We start from the raw sequence: 27,034 nt of genomic DNA, 5'->3' as shown, positions 1-27,034 counted from the left end.
CTGGACCTTTCAGTCCGCAGTCTATCCATTGAGCCAAACTGGTTTTGGCAATGCTGTTCACTTTCTTGACTCCTCTTTTCTATGGCTTCTGTGACACCACATGTTCCTGATTTCTTCTAGTCTTACCTCTTGTCTTTTCTGTCATTCAAGCTCTTGGTCTTCTAGCCATTGAAGTTTGGAATTTCTCAAGACCCAGTGTCCTGGACCTTCATTCTTTCTCATTCTCTGTTCTCTAGAAATCTCATCCACAGTCATGGCTTTAGTTATCTCCTAAATAAAAATCAGTGACTCATACGGATTTTTTTTTTAAAGCTGATTAAAAAAAAATCCTCACCTACTGGTACATTGATTGATTTGAGAGAGAGAGAGAGAGAGAAAGAAAGAGAGAGAGAGAGATACAGATATATCAGATACATTGATAGGCTGCACAAAACCCTCTCCTCCCCTCCCCGAACAGACCCCCACTGGGTATTGAACCGGAAACCTGGGTATGCCCCTGACTGAGAAAGAACCCAAAGCCTTTTTGGTGCAAGGGATGATTCTTCAACCTGCTGAGGCATAAGCTGGTCTTTAAAAGTTGATTTGTTTATCTAATTGCCTACTTCTGATAATTGCCTTTTGAATTTCTCAAAAACACCAGAAACTTAATACATTTTAAAGTTGTACTTCATCTCTACTTCTCAAACAAACCATACAAACCAATCCTTTCCCAGCATTTTCTACCTTACTTAAGTGAGAAATCGAGATGTTATCTTTGACATTTTCCCCTCTTGCATCCCTCTGATTCTTTTCCAAGTCTTGCTTTGCTTCTTGAGCATATCTTTTAAATTATTTCCTTTTCTTTCCATTACTACTGCCACAACTCTAATCTGACTTGTCATTCATTACCTCTTGCCTGGACCACTGCGGTGGCATCCTAACTGGTCCTCCAACACCTGGAGTGGTTTTCCCTAATCTCTAGTGATTGCCCCTTGCTTTCAGGGTAAAGACCAAAATTAGATCTGAAGCTGGTTTACTCTCTTCTTTATCCCAGCTTGGTTCCTCCATATGTTTTGCCGTTGATGCAAAAATAACTGATATTTTTACTTCTAAACAATGTTCTTAAAAATTTGAAGTGTAAGTTATATATGACATAATATTTAAATATTTTGAGAAAAATGGGTATTTTCTTTAAAGAAAAAATTTGCTGTTTATTTTAATATACTAGTAAACCTATATTCTTTATAAGGTTTAAGGTGCAAACTTTGATAAATTTTAAAAAGAAGCATTTTCAAATTGAATTTACATCTGGTTATTAGTTTATATAGAAGGCAGTTAGGTTATATTAGATCCTTATATATATTGTTTTCAATTTTATGATTTCATTGACATTTTGAATTGCTAATCTTTTATGGTTTGTCACCTAAAGAATATTTTAAAGTGGCCATTTGGCATTTTAATATGCTATCGGTAGTAGATCTTTTCACTTAATAACAGATTTTTTAATTTAATTTACAAAGTTGATAATACGTATTTATTAGCTTTCTATAAGAGGGTTTTAATGATTTATGTAGCATAGTAAATTTTTATTTGTGGAAATGACTGATTAATTTTAACCTTTTAAAAAGTCATATTTGATTTTACTTTTATCATCTGGAGACACATTACTAGATAAGAGCTTTTGTGCCATTAATAATCTATCACTATGAAATAAAAGCATATTTGTAAAACAGGTAATAATAGAAATCTTGCAAGTGTATTCTTTATTTTTAAAAGACTTGTTGTTTTCTCTATCAGGCATACTGTGATTAGTAAAATATATAACTTTCTATATTGAGTCTATTTACTCGTAAGCAATAGTGTTACAATTGGCTTTCTTTTATGTTTTCACTACTATCTTGATTTTCTATAAGGTGGGTTAGCTTGATTTTATGTCTCTTACATGAATCAGTTTGTATGTAAATTGAGTCAGCTTTGATTTTAATACTGCTTTCTTGTGAAATATTAATGTTTTTATTAAATCTTTACTACTTTCCAGGTATATTGAATGTTATGGATAGATTGTAAAATGAAAATTGCAATTAGTCTAGTGTCTTGTCTTGAAGTACATGATGAATTAGAGTGGTTTTCCTCTGTAGCGGGGATGATGTTACCATGGTGAGTGCTTCTGTTGCCATGACATTAGCTTGCATATTTTGATAGGTCTTCAGTTGAAGAAGGGCTCTGTTTCCTGGCAGACTGGAAAAGTGTCATTCTGTCTTTTACCAAAATGTGTTATTTTTTTATTGAAATATACAGTAATCTCCAAAGAATTGTAATGGCTAAGTGCCAAGAAAGAAATTACACCTTGCTTATTTTCTTTTTTCTTTTTTTTTCCTGTTCAGCTTTGGAACACAGCAAAATACCCTTAGCTTGCTTTGTGTAAGGAAGAAAAAAAAATCATTTTTCTAGTCTTGTTAATAAATAAAATGTTTGCTTTCCCACTGAATTTTGTTGACAAAATAAATAGCTAAAGATGAATAATTTGTAATCAGTCTCTGCTGGATATAAATATATACTGTTACCATATAACTAAGACATTGGTAATGATGATATATTGGTAGCAGAGAAAGGGTAAATAAATGTGATTAAGGACTCCACAAAAAAAGAAAGATCAGTGAATTCTAAGAGAGTAAATATAAAAAGTACAAAGTTCTCATATCAATGATACATATTAAATAAAATGAATAGGGATAGTTTTTTCTAGTGATGATTTACATTTAATATAGAAACATTAATGGTAGATATTTAAAAAAAATTTTGTTTTATAGTAGTATATTTTTTTTAAAAAAGAAAAACCATATAATCACCTCAATAGATTTCTTTTTAATCTTTTAAAAATATTTTTATTGATTTCAGAGAGGAAGGAAGAGGGAAAGAGAGATAGAAACATCAATGATGAGAGAGAATCATTGATCTTCTGCTTCTTGCATGTTCCTTACTAGGGATCAAGCCCACAACTCAGACATGTGCCCTTGACCAGAATCAAACCTGGGACCCTTCAGTCCTCAGGCCGGTGCTCTGTCCACTGAGCCAAACCAGCTAGAGCTATAGTGGTATATTTTTAATTTCTCACTAGATAACACAGAAATTTTAACAAGTAGTAGTAAAAAAAAAAGTCTTCCCCTTGCACTTCTCTTTTCCCTCATTTATCTATTGCTGTTTAAATTTTATCTCTTTCGCACTTATAAACAAATACAAATACTTCAATATATTCTTATACTCATCTCACTTTTCAAGAAAAAGTAGCATATTTTGCACTCTGCTTTTTAGAATTTGTCCCAGTCGTATTTTTAAATGTATATTTTATTAGTGATATCATTTTTGCATCCGGGAACATATTGGAATCAGCAAAAAAATAAGGAGTTATTATTGACATTTCCCAACCTTTATGCTTACGACAATTCAGAATTTTGGAAGGAAATATTTCAAAGCATATATTTTTATGAATTTATTAAAATAAAGGGATTCTCCTTTTGTTGTCAAAGTTTCCTGACACCACTAGTGACTCTTTCTATTGATAGACCAATTCATTTGTAATAGCTACAAACTGAAATCCTATATAATAAAGAGCTAATAGGCTAATTAGACTAGGTGGCGGAACCACCTTCTAGAATGACCAGTGGGTGGGGCCACCGGCCCAGGCATCTGGGGCTGCTAGGGCTGAGTCCCTTGCGTGAATTTTGTGTATTGGGCCTCTAGTATTGTGTAAGTGAGAACATATTTGCACAAACTTTTTTCCTGCTTCAAAATATTTTTGTTTTTGTATTAGTCCCATTTATTCTTGGAATAATAAATTAAATATTGGTGTTATTTTCTTGGGGAAGCTGGTCTGATTAGGTGAGTGTGATTTTCCCATAACAAATGGCTAAAGATGAGTAATTTGTAATACTCTTCAGACCAGTAGTAGGAGCATAGACAATTATTTTAGTGACTAGAGGCCCGATACACGAAATTCGTGCACAGGGCGGGTGTGTGTCCCTCAGCCCAGCCTGCACCCTCTCCAATCTGGGACCCACTAGGATCAGGCCTAAATGGAAAGTCGGGCATCCCTCTCACAATCCATGACTGCTGGCTTCCAACTGTTTGCCTGCCTGCCTGTCTGATTGCCCCTAACTGCTTCTGCCTGCCAGCCTGATCACCCCCTAACCACTCCCATGCCAGCCTGACTGATGCCTAAGCACCTTCCTCTGCTGGCCTGATTGCCCCTAACTGCCCTCGCTTGCCAGCCTGGTCGCCCCTAACTGCCCTCCCCTCCTGGCCTGGTCACCCCTAACTGCCCTCCTAACTGCCCTCCCCTCCTGGCCTTGTCAACCCTAACTGCCCACCCCTGCCTGCCTGGTCACCCTCAATTGCTTCCCCTGCTGGCCATCTTGAGGTGGCCATCTTGTGTCCACATGGGGGCTGTCATATTGTGTGTTGGAGTGATGGTCAATTTGCATATTACATCTTTATTAGATACTAGGATACTATGCAGTACAAATTCGCAAAAAGGAGATTAATGTAGTTGATTAGTATAAATGTTACTTGTATTGAGAGTTGATCACCTAGCCAGTAGACTGCTTTTTAGACTTGTGTCTACCTGAGAAGAGGAGAAACTGTGTGTGGGCTAGCTCGGAAAGTTAGTGAATTTTATATTAGATGACAGTAGACTTGGATACTGAGTGAAAGTTAATCCTGTGTTGTGGAATATATTAACTCACCTTTCGTCTGATAAATGTCATTTGTATGTCATATACATTGCTGAGTTTTAGAAATCATAACAATGAATAAAGACAGTTTCTGCCCTCAGATGGGCCTAGCATTCTGTGAAGCAACTTGACATAGCAGCAAATTACATTACGGTGTGTAAGGTAAAAGTGTGCAGGCTGATGGACTAGGGGAAGTATTAGAGTGGACACAGAAAGTAGGGTCAGGGTGCATTGGGAGATGAGGTGTGTGATAAAGACAAGACAGGATACCTGGTTCAGGAAGGCTCTCCCTGGTGTATCGGTAGTAGAGACAGGCTAAATGGTTTAGCTGCTGGAGAAGTTTATTAGGTTTTCTGAGCTCTTTCTTACCAGGAAGCTAGCCAGGTCACTTGCCAGTTGCTTTCTCCTCCTACTTACAACTCCACACACTAGACTAAGAGTAATTAGAAAACGATTGACTTAAAATTGGTTTCCTTTTGAACAGTTCTATATTCTCAACTCATGAGGTCATCTAACCTAACCTTTTTAATCTTTAATTATTTACTTTGGAAAAATGAGACATTTTATTTTGTTAATGGTAGAAAGATTTCTGTGTTACAGTGATTTGGGAACATTTTGGACAAGTCATAACCTTTCTGGTTATAAATTTGCTTATTACCTATAAAAAGAGGGAATTTACTGTATGCTTTCAGGGTCCTTTATTTTTCTAGTATTTTTACCCAGGTCTAGTAACTAGTCTTGGTACTAATGATGTATTTTCATTTAACTTAACTATATTTCCTTATTTGAGGAATTTTAAAATCACTTGTAGTTAAATTTTAAAATCACTTGTAGTTCTGTGAAACTGCCTAGATATGGAAACCAAAGCTGAATTTTCAGAAGTCTTTGCGTAACTATAGTTTTAGAAAATTGTTTCATTAGAAATGTAAGCCACAGGTGTTTTTTTTTATATTGAAACAACAGCCAGAACAAATTAATTAGACTTGTGAATGAGATAATAAAAATAGTAATCAATGTATTTTTGAGTAAGTTTTCCAACCTGAATATGCCAAGAAGTTTCATCAGTTCTCTAATAATTTTATTCTCAAATCACAACCTGTTTCCATAATTAGCCCTAAAATGTTTTTAAGTAAATGAGAAATGTCAGCAAGCTTTTGAAAGTGGAATTCTCCATTGTGCGCCCCCTCCCCAGCCCCCTGCTTCTTTCCCTGATACCTTCCTACTATCTCTAGTAAGGAAGTGACTTTTCAGAATGGAATTTAAGTGATTGCCTTTATGTGTTTTTTTTTTTTTTTTTTTTTTTTTTTTTTTTTAAGAACGGCTTTTCCCTCTCTATGTCATTAAAAGCATAGAGTAGTGAGCCAACTTAGTTTCAGAAAACTTAATCATACCTCCTCAGCTCAAATACATTCCTGGAATTTTCTTGTAAGCTAATTGTTCTTCAGAATTCAACTCATGTATTTCTATTATTCAAGAAAACTTTCTTTACCCATGTCCCACTGATTTTGATGTTTCTCTGTTGTACTTATCAACTCTTGTGTTCATTTTTGCTCTATGATGTTTATTGAGGAATAGATTAAAAAGCCTCATGTGGTTCAGCTCACATCTTCTCCAGTTGATATAGTACCAAGCACATAGTAGGTATTACTATTGAATGAATGACTTTCCCTTTATATAGGATATTTATATGTCTTGTTTTATATAATAGCTATTTGCTTCTCAGTGAAAAATAGACAAAAGATCCACTCAAGTCACTAAATCTAGAGTGGTTTTACTCTTCTATTTAGTACCCTTAATATAGTTAGAATTTATTCTGTTTTCTTTAAAATAAAATTCTAGAACAACAATAAAATTAATATTGTGGTAAGGCCAGGGATCTTTCTTAGCTTCAGGGTGTGATCCTGTGAAGAAAGCATTATGGTTTTAGTGTAGGCCTGGAATATGTATTTTGGTAACATATCTGGTCACTTACTAGTGGAAGTTGTAGAGTAGGGCTGCAAAGCATTTTAGGTATTTCTGGTCTAGACATCCTGTTTTAGGCAAGAAAAATCATATTATTACATTTTTACAAGCAAGATAGATGAAGCCCACATTTTGAATTGCTTAAAATCATGGAGTAGGTAGTTGTTAGAGACAAAGAGGAACTAAATATCTTGCTGTTATTGCTATTATTACTGTTATCTTCCTTTATATCAGAGTTTTTAAACTTTGGTAGAATTGACATTTTGAGCTGATAATTCTTTGTTGTGGCCAGCTGCCTGTACATTACAGGATGTTTAGAAACACCCCTGGCTTCTACCCACTAGATGGCAGTAGCATTCCCTTCCTTCCCCTGTGTGACAACTAAAAAATGCCAAATATTCCCTGAAGGGCAAAATTGCCTTTTAGTTGAAAATCATTGCTTTTCCCCCCACAGAATAATATCACTTATGCCTCCATTTTGTTTTCTCTTTATTTTTGTTTTAGAGACTTCTCTTTGGCACATGGCCATTCTCTACCTCTAAAGCCAGCCTCTGCTCTTACTTGGTAAACGTTTTCCTAAACATTTTTTTGTTGCCTCACATTTGCATTCATTACATTTTTTATGATAATGGACATCTCAGGATATATTAATAGTAGTAATTTTCTTTAGACACAATCTATCCCCAATTTTTTATTTGTGAGCTCATCTGGTAGATTCAGATTTATTTCTATAGAACTAAGTATTGTATTATCTATCAGTTAAATATAACTTTGATAATTATTTTCATTTAGATATATGCTAGTTCATTTAATGAAATTGAAATGCATTGCTCCCTAATTATACACTGGAACATGTAGCTTGAAAGAATGTTTTTGTATCCTTGTTTATATTTGAGCAAGATTCTGCATTTCATTTGATAACTCACAAGTACTTATTTTTAAAAGACTTAAATCCCTGTGTTATGTAAATGTAATACATTTGTCCTTATTATTTTGGAGATTATAAAAAAAGGATTCTTTTTAATAATTGATATACATAATGTTTCATGAATATTGTTAATTTAAATAATTTCATAATCTAAAATAATTCATTTAAAAATAAAGTTAACTCTACTTGAGACTAATATTTTGTAGTAAGTGTTAAGCTTTTGCATTTTATTATTTTCATTATCAAGTGTTTATGGAACATTTTACTAGATATTTCATAGGCATATAATTAGATAGGATTTTTGTTGAAGTAGAATTTACATTCTAATAGGTATTTAAATATTTTTAAATCATGGAATCTATGTCATTGTTGAATTTATATTCAGTAATTGAGAACTCTAGTATTTTAAAAAACATACTTTTCTAACATTTTTATACATTTTATTAACTTCCATAAATGTGTTTTGAAATTCCCAATCAAGTCCAGAATTTCAAATTAACATAAGCGCTGTGAGATGAGGAGTGGCTTAAGTTTCTGAATTATGGCCTATAAAAACAGAAGAGTTGGTTGCTATATGCTGTATTTTCTTTTTATTTACATGCTTTATTTTCATTAGGAATCTTGATTTCCAGAGAGAAGAATGTAAATATATTTAATATTTATTGTACAAATAATATATTAAAATTCTTTTAGGGTTTGTTAGTTACCTATTATGAAGTACTTTCAAACTATATAACCATTAATCTTACTTAAATTTTGTAACTTAGATTAATAGTGGTTTCTAAAGCATTGTCAGAAGTAAATAGGGAACAGAAGTAGATGATGGTTGTGTGTAAGTATGACATTCCCTTGGCAGAGGTATGACAGTTACACTCCTTTCTCCCCTTACTCTCCCCCCCCCTCACTACCATCATGAACCACTCGAGTTAAATCACTTATGCCTCCACAGGGATTGGGCCCAAGGGGTCCCAGATTGGAGTCAGCACAGGCTGGCCTGAGGAACAACCCTTCGCTACCCGCCGCCCCCTCCCCTCCTCCCCCAGTGTACAAATTTTGTGCACTGGGCCTCTAGTTTAGAATAATTGTGCTGTCCTGTTTCTTGGGACCACTGAATCAACCAGAACGCATTATCTATAGACACTGAGGCAATTTAGGGTAATTGTGCTGTTCTGATTTCCAGTAAGATCACAATCAATCGGATATTCACACCACCAACAATGGAGTATTCCATCGATTGGGATAGTATACATAAGTACAGAAAATCAAAGTAACTTTTCTATTGTTTTAGCAAGCAAATAAGTACAGAAGCCAAAACATTAGGGTTAAAGTTAAACTGCAGTTTCTACCTGAGATGATTGCTAACATATTCTTCATATATGTTACCTAAATAAATCTTTCAGGATAAAAACTTTCATTAAAATATTATATATTTGATTTTATATTAATTCATGTTCAAACATAAGACTTAGGGGAAAATAGCATATATTATGTTCTTAAATTTCCTATCAACTTCAGTGATTTGTCTTTCATAAGCAAAACTAAAGTTATATTAAATTTGTCATATGAACTATTTGAAATAAGTGATCCTGTGACTAGAGTTTATGCATTTTTTTCTCAAACTTATGAAAATCTATTAGAATGCAGTTGACTTGTATATTTAAAAAAATGTATTAATAATGAGACCATTTAGCAGTTTTTTCCTTCCTTACTATCCTTTTCATAATATGGTCCCACTCCCCATAATGTCCTTGCTGAATCAATGTACTTGCTTCTCCTTCAGTAGATCCTATATTTTCCTATTCCTATGTTTTGCACACATTTACTTCATGCTGCAAGTCTGCATGAGTGAATATTCTTTAAGGCTTGTAGGCTTTACTCTTTTATAGTCAGTAATTAAGCCACACAAATAAAGTATTTTCTTTTTACTATGTTGCTAGAATATATTTTAAACATTTTTTCCTTTAGTCTCTTTAATTTTATAGACACTGTTATACAACCATTTCCAGTATATCCAAAATTTTACATCACACCAAACAGAAATTCTTTAACCATTAAGCAATAACTCTTCTGCTTTTCTATCCCCCAGCTTCTTATATTTCTAATCTACTTTCTATCACTATGAATTTGCCTATTCTGCATATACTATCTAATACAAGAGTAATATGCAAATTAACCACCACTCAACCACATCCGCAAGCCATGCCTACCAGCCACACCCACCAGCCAATCAGAGTGTGTATGCAAATTAATCCCAATCAAGATGGTTGCAGCCACATAGAGCAGGAGGGAGGCTTGGGTTTCCCTGGCAATGGAGGAAGCCAAGCTTTCCACACACCCGGGCGGGCCCAGGCCTCCACTGAAGGGTACAAAGTTTCAATTATAGAAAATACATAAATTCCAACAGAAATGGCAGCAGCCACTGAGCTGGAAGAGCAGGAGGCTAGGGTTTCTCCGGGGCAATGGAGGAAGCCAAGCTTCTGCAGCCCTGGCTGGCTCAGGCCTCCCCAGTCTACAAAGTTTCAACTATAGAAGATACATAAATTCCAACAGAATTGGTGGCCGCCAGGGAATGAAAAGAGACTTGGCTCCGCTCCAGACTACAAAGTTTCCTCTCTATAAACCACCACAGGCCCCTCGCCCAGGCTGCCCCACACCCAAAGGGGACCCCCACCCTGATCTGGGACACAAACAAGCTGGCCTCCACCCATGCACCAGGCCTCTACCCTACCTAATAAAAGAGTAATATGCAGATTGACCATCACTCCACACACAAGATGGCTTCCCCCCAAAGATCCTGCTCCCATGTGGACATAAGATGGCCAGCAGGGGAGGGCAGTTGGGAGGGACCATGCCTGCAAGGGAGGGCAGTTGTGGCCAATCAGGCAAGCAGGGGAGGGCAGTTGGGAGGCACCAGGCCTGCAAGTGAGGGCAGTTGAGAGGGACCAGGCCTTCAAGGGAGGGCAATTGGGAGGCACCAGGCCTGCAAGTGAGGGCAGTTGAGAGGGACCAGGCCTTCAAGGGAGGGCAATTGGGAGCCATCAACCCTGCAGGGGAGGGCAGTTAGGGGTGACCAGGCTGACAGAGGAGAGAAGTTGGGGGCAAACAGGCTGGCAGGGGAGAATTTAGACATCAGTCAGGCTGGCAGGGGAGTGGTTAGGGGGTAATCAGGCAGGGGCAATCAGGAAGGCAGGCAGGCCAGCAGTTGGGAGCCAGCAGTTCTGGATTGTGAGAGGGATGTCATCTCTCAAAGGGTCCCGGATTGGAGAGGGTGCAGGCTGGGCTGAGGGACCCCCCCCCCCCCCCCCACCATGCACGAATTTCACGCACTGGGCCTCTAGTTTCATAAGTGGACTCATACAATTTTTGTCCTTTTGTCTCTGGCTTATTTCACTTAGCACAATGTTTTTAGGATCTGTTCATTTTTGGAACTTGTATCAGAACTTTATTCCTTTTTATGGCTGAATATTATTCTATTGTATGTATGTACCACAATTTGTTTATCCATTTATATGTTGGTAGAAATGTAGGTTGTTTTCACCTTTTGACTTTTAAATAATGCTGCAGTGAATATAAGCATGTAAATATTGTTTTTAGGAGTGGGGTGGTGCTGAGTCTTAGGGTAATTTTATGTTTAACTTTTTGAGGAACCATCAAACTTTTACCCAGAGTGGCTGCATCATTATATATCCCTTACAGCAAAGTATGTGGCTTCTAATTTTGCCACATCCTCTCCAATACTTGTTATTTTCCCCTCCCCTCCCCTCCCCTCCCCTCCCCTCCCCTCCCCTCCCCTCCCCTCCCCTCCCCTCCTTTATTACTCTCATCATTATAACCTCCCCTCCTTATAACCTCCCTATAGCTCATTGTGTAACTCTGTTTGGATGATTGTAGCCTTGTACTAAATTTTGAAATTGGGAACTGTGAGTCCTCCAACTTTATTCTGTTTTCAAGATTGTTTTGACATTTGAGGGTCTCTTGCAACTCTGTGTGAAGTTGAGGATCAGCTTTTCTATTTCTGCAAAAAAGGCTGTTAGAATTTTGTTAGGGATTGCATTGAATCTGTAAATGACTTTGGGTAATATTGACATCTTAGAAATTTCAAGTATCTCTAAATTGCTGTTCTGAGATCAATTCCAGTGTGGGCAGGGGTTTTCTCTGCATCAACAAGCAATTCTTTGGCACCATCTACCCAGAGGTGGCATCGAATTCCACAGGTTGAGGTGTCAGTCCTGTAAGACTGCCCGCACTTCCCACTTCAGACATCAGTCTCATGCTCAGGCTGTAGATTAGAGGTTCTAATGACCCCCCTTAGACTTTAGTTGCCAGTCATAAGTCCAGGTTGTTTCCTGTACTTCTTAGCAACTGGCCATAAATCAGAGGTTCCCATGACTCAACCTAATGTTCGTTTAGTTTGTTAGAGTGGATCACAGAACTCAGAGAAACACTTAACTTACTAAATAGGGGTTTAACGTAAAAGGAACAGCCAGAGGAGGAGAAGCATGGGGCAAGGTGTGGGGTAGAGGCACGGAGCTTCTGTGTTCTCTCCAGCCGTGCTACTCTCCTCTGGTCCCCACACGTCCACCAGTGTGGATTGTTTTTGACAGGATTGATTAAATCATTACCTGTAGGCCATGGATCCAGCCTCCAGCCCTGCTTCCCTCCCCTGAATTCAGGGGGGTGGGACTGAAAGTTCAAAACTTTTAATCACTAGGTTGGCTCCTTTGTCCATCAGCCCCTATTCTTAGGTGATTAAAAAATCCTCATTAGCATAAGAACTTTATTACTCTCATCATTTAGGGAATTCCAAGGGTTTTAGGAGCTCTGTGTCAGAAAGAGGGAGGAGGACCAAATAATTATTTCCTATTATTAATCCCAGTATCGCACTTCCTCTGTATGAACATGGGATATCATTCCATTTTCAGGTCTTTATCCCTTTCAGTAATGTTTTATAGTTTTCAGTATACAAATCACTTTCTTGGTTAAATTAATTCCTAAGTATATTGTGCTTTTCAATGCTATTGTAAATGCAATTGCTTTCTTAATTTCTTTCTTGATTGTTGATTGCTATTTTATAAAAACACAACTATTTTATGTTGATGATACCACAAAAAATGAAAATTATTAGAAATAAATTTAACAAGAGTCGTGCAAGATGTGTATATTGAAAACTACCAAACAATGCTGAAAGTTAGGAAGGCCTTAATAATAGATTTGCAGCATTCATGAATTGGAAGAATCAATATTACGATGTTATTTTTCCCCTAATTGACCTATTGATTCAGTGCAATCCTAATTAAAATCCTAGTAGACTTATTTTTCATAGAAATTGACTAGCTGGTTTAATATTTATGTGGAAATAAAAATGCTACATTAGATAAAAGATTTTGGAAAAAGAAGAACAAAGTTTGAGGAATAAAGGACCTGGTTTCAAAACGTATAAAGCTACAGTAGTTGAGCTAGTGTGTTGTTAGCAGGAAGAAGGGCCTGTTTATCAGTGCAGTGCACTGGGGAGAATAGAAATAGCTCTGTATCTATAAATAATTGGTTTTGACAGTGGTGCCAAGGCAGCTCAGTGAGGAAAGGATAATCTTTTCAACAACTGGTGCTGGATCGATTGGCTAGCCATCTGTCTGTCATACAGTGAACCTAGTCCTTATTTTTCACCATAGAAAGAAGTTAACCTCAAATGGATTACATACTTTAACATAAGAACTAAAACTATAAAATTTCTCTAAGAAAATATTGAAGATTACAGTAAAGTTTCCTTAAAAGGGGCCCAGAAAGCACAAATAAAAATTGATGACTTTGATAAGATGCTCAACATCACTAATTATTAGGGAAATGCAAATAAGAAAAAGTGAGCTATCACCTCATACTTGTCAGAATGGTATTATCAAAAAGCCAAAAGATAAATGTTGGTGAGGATGTGGAAGCAAAGGGAACCATGTGCATTATTGGTGGGAATGTAAATTGATACAGCTATTATGAAAAACAGTATGAAGTTTTCTCAAACCATTAAAAAATAGAACTACCATAATACCCAGCAATACCACTCTTCAGTATATATCCAAAAGAAATCAAACCAGAATCTTGGAGAGGTATCTACATTCCCATGTTTACTGTAGCATTATTCACAGGGCCAAAATATGGAAACAATTTAAGTGTCTGTTGACAGATGAATAGTAAAGAAAAATCTGGTGTGTGCACATACATAAACTTTCTCTCTCTCTCTCTCTCTCTCTCTCTCTCTCTCTCTCTCTCTCTCTCTTTCTCTCTCTCTCTCTCTCTCTCACACACACACACACACACACACACACACACACACAGGAATATTATTCAGCCTTAAAAAAGAAATCCTGCCACTTAAAACAATATGGATGAACCTTGAATACATTATACTAAGTGAAACATATTTGTGGAATCTTAAAAAAAGAAAGAAAAGTTGAACTAAGAGAATAGAATGGTGTTGCCAGAGGCTGGGGGATAAGGGAAAAAATTTTCAGTTATGAGTAAGTTTTGGAGATCTATTGTAATATATAGCATGGTGACAATTAATAGTGATTATATATATATATATATATATATATATATATATATATATAGTGAGAAAGTAGATTTTCAATGTCCTTACGACCAGAAGGGGAAAAAAGGCACAGTGTGAGAAGATGGATATGTTACTCATAACTGAAAAATTTTTTAGTTATAAGATGAGTAAGTTTTGGAGATCTAATATATAGCATGGTGACTACAATTAATAGTGATTTTATATATATATATATATATACATATATATATATATATATATATATATATATATATATATATATATATATTGAGAAAGTAGATTTTCAATGTCCTTACGACCAAAAGGGGAAAAAAGGCACAGTGTGAGAAGATGGATATGTTAGTTAACTTGATTGTGGTGATTATTTCACAATGTATACGTAAGTCAAAACATGTTGTTCACCTTAAATTTTTATTTCTCAGTCATACCTCAATAAGGCTGGAAGAAAAATGATTTTGATTTAATTAAAATAAAAAATTACTCTTCAAAAGAAATTGTTATGAAAATGAAAAGGCAAGATAAAAACTGGTAGAAAATATTTGCAGTACATATACCCAACCAAAACTACTTATCCAGAATATATAAACAACTTTTGCAAGTGAATAATGAGATTACCCAGGTAAAACAAAGAAAAATTTTGAACAGACTCTACACCAAAGAGCATACACAGATAGCAGATAAGCAAATTAAAGATTTCCAACATCTTTGGTTATTAGAAAAATACAAATGAAAATTATGAGACATCCTTTAGAATGAAAAATGCAAATCGACCTCTCATATATTACTCATGGGAATAAAAATGTTACAGCCACTTTGGAAAACAATTTCTTATAAAGTTAAACATACGTTTATCATGTTGCCCAGCCATTCTACTTCAAACTATTTTCTCAAGAGTTATGAAGACATGTCTACAAAAATGTTCAGAGCAGCTTTGTTCATGACAGCCGAAAACTGGGAGCAACCCAGATATCCATCAACTTGTAAATGCACGAACAGTTTGTGCTATTTACATAAAATGTGATCCATCAGTAATAAAAAGGGACAAACTATCATTATGTGCACCAGCATGGATAAGTTATAAAATCTTGGTTAAAATTTCTTAGGAATTCTAGAAAAGGCATAACTATAGTGACAGAAAAGCCATTATTGCTAGAATTAGTGTGGGGAATTGACTGCAAATGTCAGGAGGAAACATTTTGGGTGATTGAAATGCTATGTAGCATATTTTGGTGATTGTTTACCTAATTGTATCCATTTTGCTGATTTCATTGGTTAATTTTATTTATTATAAATGAGTCTACAGTGAAGTTAAACATAAAAAACCCCAAAATTTAAAAATGATGAAACTTACCCTAAGCCATAGAAAAATTAGAAAGAATAACAAGTTTCTTCTATTTCTGGACTTTCACAAATAAGGGCCTGCATACTTTGGCAGGAAAATTGGAAGGCCGTCAATAAGAAGGTAGATATCTAGCTTTACTAACCAGTTGAAGATAACAAAAAATATATTTGGAAAAGGATAGTAATTTTGCTTATTAAAAGGAAAGTTGTACTATATTTAATAAGTCAAATGTTAATTTCTTATCTTTTTATTAACTATTATTATTTTAATTCACTTTAGAAATATAAACCTGGTCGATGTGATGATATTTTAAAATGGAAACCTCCCAGTCTGAATTCTGTGGATTTTCGCCTAAAGATAACAAGAATGGGAGGAGAAGGGTAAATATGCACCTTTGTTCCCCCACCATTTTTACGTGAACTAATACTATTTGTTTCAGGCTTTGTTGTTTACTTAATATTTTATACATACTTTACAAAAAATTAAAATAACATATTTTACAATATCCTTTATACATATGTATACATCTATCTCATTTTCACAGATTACTTTTTTAACCTATTACAGTTCACATTTTGTAGCATCCTTTTAACTCTACTAAGTTTAGTCTTAAAACATAGTTATTTCTAAAATAAAAAATTAACTTTGTAAAAGTGAAAATAGATTTTGACAGTAATCCTGCCAAGTGAATTATAAATAAGATATGATCATTATTATAATTAAATATTTTGAAATAGTCTTTTTTACTTTGAAGAAACTACCTTATGTTTGCATTTGCATAGCAAATATTTATCCATGCTTTATTAGGATAAAGTTTTAATTGCTGAATTTTATTAAGATTTTTCTTAATGTCAATTTTAACTCATTTATTGGTTAATCTTTTTAAAGTGAATTTATTGTTTTATTTCACCTTGCTCCTAAAATTTTATTGTGTATTATGTAAGTAAATACATAATAGTAACATAAGGAGTGTTTAATCAAGGAAACCATAAAGAGAAAGTAAGTAAGATGACACTGGCAGAGAGATTAAAAGTTTACCCATGTATGCTCTGAAATTCTTTTTACTTGTCAAAGGTAAACCATAGGTTTGCTTTCTGTAGCTAATGGAATGAAGGATATGTGATCAGTTATATGAATCCAAACTCCAGAAGATTGTCTGGAGTTTGGATTCATATTCAGTGACTGTATTTTTAAATAAAGAATACTCTTTCACTCTCTGCCCCAGGCCAGCAGAGGACGGAAATTGGGGGCGACTGGGCCTGTAGGGGAGGGCAGTTAGGGACAAACTGGCTGGCAGGGGAATAGTTTGGTATTAATCAGGCTGGCAGAGGAGTGGTTAGGGGATGATCAGGCTGGCAGGCAGAGGTGGTTATGGGCAATTAGGAAGGCAGGCAGGCGAGCAGTTGGGAGCCAGCAGTCCTGGATTGTGAGAGGGATGTCTGTCTTCCCATTTAGGATCTGGCCTAAACGGTCAGTTGGACATCCCTCGAGGGGTCCCAGATTAGAGAGGGTGCAGGCTGGGTTGAGGGACATCCATCCACCCCCTGTGCACAAATTTAATGTACCAGGCCTCTAGAAATATTAATATTTTTCCTACAATTGTCCATTGCTATTAAGTATAGTAAAATGTAATTCAGTTTACTAGTTTGGCATCTAGCTTTGCTTTTATTCTTAGAATGTTTTTTAAATATATTTTGTTCTTTGGAAATGAGACTTTAAGTAAAATCTTATTTCCAAAGGCCATTGGACTCATTACTTCAGTAATGGGTCCCTTAATTTGTGTAGATTTTTATTTCTCATCTTCTGTCTTAACATATGTTTTACTAAGACATTTAACAGCTTTATACATCCTCCTAATCACTTCTAGTAAGCCTGAGTCTAAAGTAATCAGCATTGTGGGTCAGTCTTTTGTTCTGTGTAATGTCAAAGTGACCACTATCTCTGAAAATATAAAAAAGATAGATAAGAAGAAGTGGTAAGGATATGAAGAAATTGGAGCCTTCAGCCACTCTGGCAGTTCCTCAGATTGTTACAGATAGGCTTACCATATGACCAAGCAATTCTACTCTCAGGTAAATACCCAAGAGAAATGAAAACATATATCCACAGAAAAGTGTATACATGATTCTTCTTAGCAACATTTTCCATAATAGCCACAGTTGGAAACAACCCAAATATCCACCAACTGACAAATGAATAAACATGTAAACAAAAAAACAAACAAAAAAACACATGTAAACAAAATAGCTCTTTTATTCACCAGATGAATGTATTGGATCCTATTACGCAAAGGGGTTCTGGAATTTTATAATTTGGATTTTAGTTCTAGATCTGCCACCCTTGACTTAGGTTACTTAATCTCTGTGTTGCTTCTTTCTACAACTGTTTAATGTGGATAATTGAAGTGCATACCTCTTGTAGGAATTTAATGAGAATATATAAAACATTTAGATCACTGCATGTTGCATAACAACTACATATTAGTTATTAAGAAAAAATGACCACTGTCTTTGTGGATTATACTGGGGCAGAGAGTGGGAGAGTTGATGTTGAGAGTGTAAATTGGTGCAGGTATACAGCTATGAGGTATACTATGAATCATACCAGTCAAAGGCAGCTATCTTCTGACAATATTTCAGGTTTGTATAGAAACAAAAGTATTTGCCATCGTGTAGTTGTGTGTAAGATTTCAGGCTGTGTTGACTTACTTCATTAAAGATGAAGCGCATCTGAAACAGCAGCTATAAATTGATCTCACAACCTGATTAAATTTGTGATAATTCATAATCATTCTTCATGATCTCCCACTTTCTATATGGGCTAAACAGATAAATTGAATGGATGTGTGTTCAGTATGCTCACCCTGGTATCTATTTAAGTCTGTGATGGTGGCACTAATCTTTGCACCTTTCTTGGGGTGGGGATGTATTATTACTTTTGCTTACATCCTTGGCAGGGAGAACAAGCTAGGAGCTTTCACTTGGCCTTTCCTAGCAAAATGATGCCTACTCCATAGTGCAGATATTCTCCCAGTTGCCAAGTATTTCTCCTCCAGTTATACATCCAGGAACCAGAAAATAACCACAGATTATAGCCATGAACATACTATCCCACTTAGTTTTAACCTTGAGCCAGAAACACATTTACTGATAGATCATGCTGGCATTTTGGGTCCTTGGTAATTAGTGTCTGTTTAAAGTTAGTATCTGGTAATCTCTGGTCAGTCTGAGTAGTCCCTTATTCCAGGGCACCGTCACTAGCAAATGCTGATAGTCCTTTGAAGAACAATTGGAGGGAGATTATAGCACATTTTTGGCATAAAAGGGCAAATAGTAATTATTAGGGTTTGCTGGCCATATAGTCTTTGTCTGAACTACTGTACTCCACCAATCTAGTGCAAAAATGTATATAGATAATATGTGAATGAATGAGCATGGCTGTGTACCAATAAAACTTTACGTATAGAAGTGTCAGATCAGATATGGTCTGTGGGCTAGAGTTTGCTAACCGCAAATTTATACAATAACTAGAGGCCCAGTACACGAAATTTATGCACGGAGAGGGTATGTGCCCCTCAGCCCAGCCTGCACCCTCTCTAATCTGGGATCCCTCTCACAGTACAGGACTGCTGGCTCCCAACTGCTCACCTGCCTTCCTTCCTGATTGCTCCTAACCATTTCTGCCTGCCAGCCTGATCACCCATTAACCACTCCCCTGCCAGCCTGATTGCCCCTAACTGCCCTCCCCTGCAGGCCTGGTCACCCCTAACTGCCCTCCCCTGCTGGCCTGGTCACCCCTAACTGCCCTCCCCTGCTGGCCTGGTCACCCCTAACTGCCCTCCCCTGCTGGCCTGGTCCCCCCCAACTGCCCTCCCTGCAGACCTGATCACTCCTAACTGCCCTCCCCTGCAGGCTTGATCACCCCCAACTGCCCTCCCTTGCAGGCATGGTCCCTCCCAACTGCCCTCCCCTGCTGGCCATCTTGTGGAGCCTATCTTGTGTCCACATGGGGGAAGCTATCTTTGACCACGTAGGGGCAGCCATCTTATGTGTCGGAGTGACAGTCAATCTGCATATCGCTCTTTTATTAGATAGGATAGAGGCCTGGTGCACGGGTGGGGGCCAGCTGGTTTGCTCTGAAGGGTGTCCTTGATCAGGGTGGGGGTTCCCTTGGGGCATGGGATGACCTGGACGAGGGGCCTGTGGTGGTTTGCAGGCCTGCCTTGCCCCCCATCGACCAAAGATGCGGCCTTGGTTTCTAGGATTTTTTAATCTTCTATAATGGAAACTTTATAGCCTTGAGTGGAAGCCAGGGCAAGCCAGGAACTTGGCTTCCTCCATCGCCGGAGAAACCCAAGACTCCTGCTTGCTCCGTGGCTGCAGGCATTTTTGTTGGGATTTATTTATCTTTTATAATTGAAACTTTATAGCTTTGAGCAGAGGCCTGGGCCAGCCAGGGTGTGCAGGAAGCTTGGCTTCCTCCATTGCCAGGTAAACCCAAGCCTCCTGTACGCTCCGTAGCCAAAGCCATCTTGGTTGGGTTAATTTGCACACTTGCTCCTGATTGGCTGGTGGGTGTGGCTTGTGGGTATAGCAGAGGTATGGTCAATTTGCATATTACTCTTTTATTAGATAGGATCCTTGTTTATACTTGTAGTAGTGTTTCAAGGTCCTTTTTCAAGGGGACTTGGCCTCTTTTCCTTCTGTTAAGAGGCTTAGGTCTTAACAAGATTAGGTCTATGCACTTGAAGTTGAGAAATGCTAGTTTAATAGTAAGCATGATGAAATAAGTAGAATCTATTACATAATTTTACTTTATCTTCTATTGAAAATATATGAAAAGTCCTCTTACTCTGCTGACTAGAGTATTTTTTTTCTTTTGCTCAGATTTATTTTAAAAATATAATGGTGAGTTCTATTTCTCATGCTTATTTGAACTGGTGTTATTATTTTTAAGAAAGAAATTGTAGTGGTAAAATATCTAGAGTGTTGAAAAAAAATGTTCTTGCATAAGAAAAGATTGAGTCAGCAAGAATATAGCTAATAAAAACTTCATGAGGGAAAAGTCTTCTCTGAGCAAAGCCTTTTTCTTTTTTTCTCCCTCTGCCTCTATTCTGGAATGAAATGTTTGACTTTTATTTACATTTTATTAAAATTTATTTTAAATAAGTGAAATTAGAGATAAAACACCAATGAAACCGGTATTAGTATGTAGTATACCGAATGACTAAGCTGTTTGGCTATAGCTGGAGCTTTAACAGTGGCTATTTTCATCTTTTAGCAACTGGCCCAGAGTAACTGCTTTGGTTATCTTATTTGAAGATATTCTCATCATCCAAACATATTTTAAGATAAATGCTTCCCCAGACCATTTACCCAAAATAAATACCATAGTCAAAGCATCTAAGCGAGTAGTAGGAGAAGAAGGGCAAGTGGTTTTAAAACATATACTTATGACCTCACTGGAGTGAAATTACTTTCTTGCACTAATTTAATAAAGACAAATTGGTATCATCTTTGTTTCATCATTTGGTTCTTTGGAGTTTAACTAACTTTATATTTATTCATTTTAAATTATTGTTTATAGTGAAAACATCTTGCTTGTGTCCTTTGTTCTAATGTATGTTTCTTCCTTAGAAACTTGCAATTTTACAGTTTGAGAAACTTGTTACTTGGTAGATATCTCTGGGGAATATTGTGTGGATTAAATACTACCCTGTTTCCCCAAAAATAAGACAGTGTCTTATATTAATTTTTTTCTCCCAAAGTTGCGCTAGGTCTTATTTTCAGGTGATGTCTTATCTTTCCATGTGCTAGGTCTTATTTTCGGAGGATGTCTTATTTTCGGGGAAACACGGGTAGTTAAATTCCTACTTTGAATCATATTGAAGGTGGTGGGGAGAGAACTAATCCAAATAACTTAACACAGTATTTGACTATAGACTCTTGAGGGGTAGGTGAAGATAACTGCAAATAAGTCTTTTTTATTTATTTACTAAAATACTGATTTCAGAGAGGAAGGGAGAGGCAGAGAGAGAGAGAGAGAGAGAGAGAGAGAGAGAGAGAGAGAGAGAGACAGAGATCAATGATGTGAAAGAATCATTGATCAGCTGCCTCCTGCATGTTCCCATCTGGGGATTAAGCCCACAACTTGGGAATGCGCCCTGATTGGGAATCAGACCATGACCTCCTGATTCATAGGCCAATACTCAACCTCTGAGCCATACTGGCCAGGTCAAACAAGTCTTTTTTAGTGATTGATTTTTTTACCGTGCTTTGGGTTTAGAATTTTTCTTATAACCATGCATGATTTATTCCAAGAATATTTTTTTTTGGGGGGGTGTGTTAAACGTTTTCAGTTATTCTGTCCTTAACTAATTTATTAACAGCATTTATATATTACAAGATTTATTTTTTTCTTTTCCTTCATTTCCACTTTCTTGTTCAGATTCATTTGTTCTTTGGATAGTAATTTCCTTAAGTATTTTTCTCAGATGGAGCCACATAGGTTATTACTTGAATTCTTGCATATCTGCAAATATCTTTTTCTTGACAGGTTAATATGTCTTACCTGAGTATAGAATTCTTGAGGTGCATTTGTTTTCTTTCTTTTTTTTTTTTTTTTATTGCCTTTTGGCTCTTGTGATAAAGATGAGAAATCTAGCATCAGTTTGGTGTTTTTTGTAGTTTTTTAAAATTTCTTTTTGGGTTTCCTTGCTCTTATTTTTCTTTATTGGCTTGTTACAGGCCCAGTGCACAAAATTCATGCACTGATGGGTCCCTAACGGCTGGTGTCTGGGTACTTCCTCCCTTCCCCAGCCGGCCCTGCCCCCGGTTGAACTCCCAAATGAACTCCCTGTCAAGAGGACAGTTTGCATACTACACTTTTATTATATCGGATCGGGGATCAAGTCTGGTTGTTGGAGTGCTGTTAATGCTGGCAGTCCACACAAGATGGAAAAATAGGTGTTCTTTATCCCCATGCATGGGTTAGGTAGAAGCTTCCAGGTTCCTGCAATAAACAACTGGGGAAAGCCTCCCTGTGTTGCTTACTTTGTACATTCTCCCACCTCAGACCTCAGACATTCCAGCCTTAGCTCCTAGCAGGCCAGGAAGGTTAGGCTCCTCACCTGGTCTAATGTTCACATTATCTTTAGGATTTTCACAGATTTTTGTGGGGTGCCCTCCAACCAGGGTTTAATAATTTTTAGTCTTCATCTTGGGGCTCTTTCTAGGGTATGGAGGAGAAAGCTACAAATCACTTCTCTTGCCAGGGAGCCCTTAAATTCCATACCTCACTTTTACCTAGAAGACAGTTACTGGCTTCAAAAGCTGCTAATTTGGATTTCCATATGAGGAGTTAGACATATTTAAATCATCACCTTCCTAAGACACTTAATCTTTTTAATATTCAAGTAGTCTTTTTCTTAATGTTTTTTTTTTTAAACTTTCATTATTTATTTATTTTTGTTTTTAAATTTCTTGTTTTATAAATTTTGATCACAAAAATATTCCTGAACAGTTTCTTCCCTCCCCTTCCCTCGGAAGTCAGCTGGACTGCTATAACAGAATACTGCAGACTGGGTGGCTTAACAAACATGTGTTTCACACAGCCTGGGGCTGAAAGTCTGAGGTCAGCGTGGCAGCGTGGCTGGGTTTCGGAAAGGGCCTTTTCTGGGTTGCTCACTTCTCATTGTATTCTTCCATGGCAGAGAAAGAGAGTGCTAGCTTTCTGATCCATTAAGGGCACTAAACTTATTCATGAGGGTAAAACCTCCCAAAGGTTTACCTCAGAATGTCATCACATTGGGAATTAAATCTCAACATAAGAACTCTGAGAATCCAAACATTCACTCCGTAATAGAAGTAGAGATTTTCCTTGTGGACTAATACTAAGTGTGCCTTTTTAACTTATCTTGTCATCATCCTTAAGTTTGTCAAAGGCCTTTTAAACCCATATTCTCCTTCAGTCCTGACCCTAGAGTGTGACTATGTCTTTTGAGCCTTCCATGTATAACAAGAGATTCAGTATGCTCTTCAATCATTCGCCTATTTCTCTTGCTCTTTGTCAGTATAATTTTTTACTTTGGATGTAAGTAATGTGCATTGTGTTTTTATTTTTCTATACATATATTTCAAACATTTTGTTGGAATTTGTTTGAATTATTTAATCAGATTTTTAACAGTTATTTAAACCCGTCCCTATTTTAACTGGTGCTCATTGATTCCTTGACTTTATTTTTTCCCCCCAGAAATTTTCTCTCAGTTCAAGTATATTTTCACATAATGTTTTTAACAAGTATGCTTATGTAGTAGTTTTTCGTGACCAGAAATCTTTTTGTTATGAATTAATTTGCAAAAAAAAAGTATTACCTTAATGTTAGGGGAAAATAAAAGGTGACATTACAATAGCTGTCATGGATTTATGTATTTATTAACATTGTAAAATTTATTAATGTTGTTATTTCTTTTTTTTTTTTAAATATATTTTATTGATTGTACACAGAGAGGAATTGAGAGGGATAGAGAGTTAGAAACGTCGATGAAAGAGAAACATCGACCAGCTGCCTCTTGCACACCCCCTACTGGGGATGTGCTCGCAACCAAGGTACATGCCCTTGACCGGAATCGAACCCGGGACCTTTCAGTCCGCAGGCCGACGCTCTATCCACTGAGCCAAACCGGTCCCGGCTTAATGTTGTTATTTCTATTTATTTTTCGAAGAAACTTATTTTCAGACAGTATAAGAAACATGCTTGCTTCTAGAATTTTTATAATGTCTTTAGATTATCAGAAACATATATTGTCCTTAAAAAGTAGAGATTTCTGCCGAGACCGGTTTGGTTCAGCGGTAGAGCGTCGGCCTGCGGACTGAAAGGTCCCGGGTTCGATTCCGGTCAAGGGCATGTACCTTGGTTGCGGGCACATCCCCAGTGGGGGGTGTGCAAGAGGCAGCTGGTCGGTGTTTCTCATCGACGTTTCTAACTCTCTGTCCCTCTCAATTTCTCTCTGTGTAAAATCAATAAAATATTTAAAAAAAAAAAAAAAAGTAGAGATTTCCTAAGTGTGTATTATAACTCATAAAGGGGAGTTATTTTGTGAGATATTACATTAGTCTATTGCAGAAACAATTGTTTAAATTAAGTTATTACTAAGCCTTAGTAAAATGAAACACTTATGTTGTAGTCCAGTGGCCTATATCTGATATAATTATGGATGGAATTTTTAAAATTAGCAATTTGTTACAATTTGTTGTATTAGGATTGGCCTGAGGTACTTATGAAGTTACCACATATTTATTGCTAAACACTGCATTCAAATTTTTGTTTGTATCTTAAGGGTAAAAAGAAGACAGATTTGAGTAACTGTGCATTTCTCAGTTAAAATCAATTATGGACTAAATTAACTAGCTTTGATTATTAAAATAATTGCAAAATAATTACTAATAAAATTATATTCTTTTAACTTTCACAGTCTGTTTTGAACCAAGCCATTTAATTTGGTTTAAAGAGTTAATTATGGCAGCAGGATATTTAATATCCTCTAGCATATGACAGCTTCAAAATATAAATATGGTAATTTATTGTAAAAAGAAAGCTAGGGCACATCATTGTTAAGGCAGTCCTTTTATCTCTAGAAAATGGAACTCATATTAAGCTTTGAATCTCATGGGAGAAAATATGGGGGGAGGGTATGGAAGCAGCTTATCTTGTTCTTTGTGTTCATCAGAAAAGTATCTTAGCAAACTGGACTTCCAAGTGTTAAATAATGGGATAGTGTGAATAATTATGATCCAACGTTTTTTGTAAAGCTACATATAGTACTGGTGCTAGTGGTTGGTTTCAATATTTAATTTTATTACATTGGTACCTATTATTTATGACCTTTGTTTTAAAAATTATACTTAATTGTAGGAAATGCATATCACTGTGTAGCACAATTTAAGTTTTATGTTTTCTAAATGCACATATACTGTATCATCATTGTCCAATGTAAACACTGCAGATTTAACAATTGTATTTATAATAAATGGCCACCTCATATTCTTTTAATTAGAAACCTCCATAGACTGGAAATTTTATATATCTACAGCTCAAAGCTACTTCATGTTTATATTGATACACAGAAGCCATTGCAAGTATCAGGCAGGTTTTTAGTCATCAAAGAAAGTCTAGATTATGTAGCTTTTTTAAAAGGTACATTATATTTTCATTTTAATTATTTTAAAATTGATCATCTAAATTATATGTAATATCAAGAATATTTTCACTGAGCATTGTACAATTTTATGAGCATCTCAAATATCAAATTTACCCCTATGGGTACTGTTGTAATTTTTATAAGTAGAGCTGGAATATGATGTATTATTTAAATTTAAAAATTGCTCCGATGTCCGGATATGGGTTTATTTGAGAGAGTATCAGCTATATTACATAGTCCCAAGGGATTTTAGAATAAATTAACTGTAAATTACATGAATTCATTACTAAGAAACAAAGACCTTTATTCATCTTTTCCAGGATCTAATTTATAAAAATAATCACTATCCTACTTGTCTTCCATTTACTTTTTAGATTTTCAGCATAGTAAGAAGAAGTGCTAGTTATAACTGATTAATCACTATTCGGTAAGCATTTATTGAAAACCATTATGTGCAAACTAGGATGGTAGGTGTTGGGGATAAAAAGAAGGTTAAGTCCTACTCTGAAGATATAAGTAGCTTGAGTGAGGAGACAGATATACTAGTAAACACCAGAGTGACAAGTGCTGTACTATGAGTGTGAATAAAACATTCCAGGAGCCCAGACAATCTTATATTACATATAAAAATATTTTAATTGTCAGTTATAGCACAAAGAAGTTTCCAAAGAAAATGATTTATTTGAAATAGAAGTTTGTAAATACATAGGCATGGCATTCAAGGCATACAATATAGTCTGAAAGAGGTTATGAAATCAGGTGCAACATTTATTGATTAACTATGGCACTGGAAGTTGGAATAAATAGGCCAGGACCAGATTGCAATAAATCAAGAGTAAAAAGTACCAAGAGTAAAGCCAGAGTAAATAATTAGGACTAACTTATAGAGTTAGTGAAAATTATAAAAAGAATTGATATATATATATGAAAATAACTGGCAAGAAGATAGGTTGCCAAAATATCAATTGGAATTTGGCAATTCCAATCAGTTTCACAAACCATAAACCTATTAAGTCAAATATGTCTCCTTTGTCTGGTTATTCAGTGAAATTCTGTCAGTTTTACTTCCTAGATATTGCTTAAAATTTTGACATTTTTTTGTTCCATAGACATGATCAAACTAGCATTATATTAACTAAACTACTCCAATAGTCTCTAACTGGTCCTACTGTGCTTCCCCTTTTCTCATTTAGTACATTGTTTAACAATATTTAGTAGGCATTACTAGAAATCTGCCAGCTTCCCTTCCCCCCTTTTTAAGTTCCTGTTTGTCTAGTGTAGTAGGTTGAATTGTGTCCTTTGAAAAGGTAAGATGAATGCTCTGGTACC

The 27,034-nt window shown here is 36.1% G+C and overlaps 1 protein-coding gene across 3 annotated transcripts in view; it reads left to right on the top strand.

The window, feature by feature from the left end:
• The window catches only part of RNGTT (RNA guanylyltransferase and 5'-phosphatase), a 181,622-nt gene that overhangs the window by 93,007 nt on the left and 61,581 nt on the right, over positions 1-27,034 (top strand). For all 3 annotated transcript variants that reach the window (XM_084890442.1, XM_084890441.1, XM_084890440.1), the window contains one exon: positions 15,786-15,886. In XM_084890442.1, coding sequence (XP_084746568.1) covers positions 15,786-15,886 — 101 coding nt within the window. The remainder of the gene's footprint in view (positions 1-15,785; positions 15,887-27,034) is intronic.

The sequence above is a fragment of the Pipistrellus hanaki genome, assembly GCF_964339955.1.
Source record: "Pipistrellus hanaki genome assembly, chromosome: 7".
Classification (NCBI taxonomy): Eukaryota; Metazoa; Chordata; class Mammalia; order Chiroptera; family Vespertilionidae; genus Pipistrellus; species Pipistrellus hanaki.
This window is presented reverse-complemented; position numbering and strand designations above follow the sequence as displayed.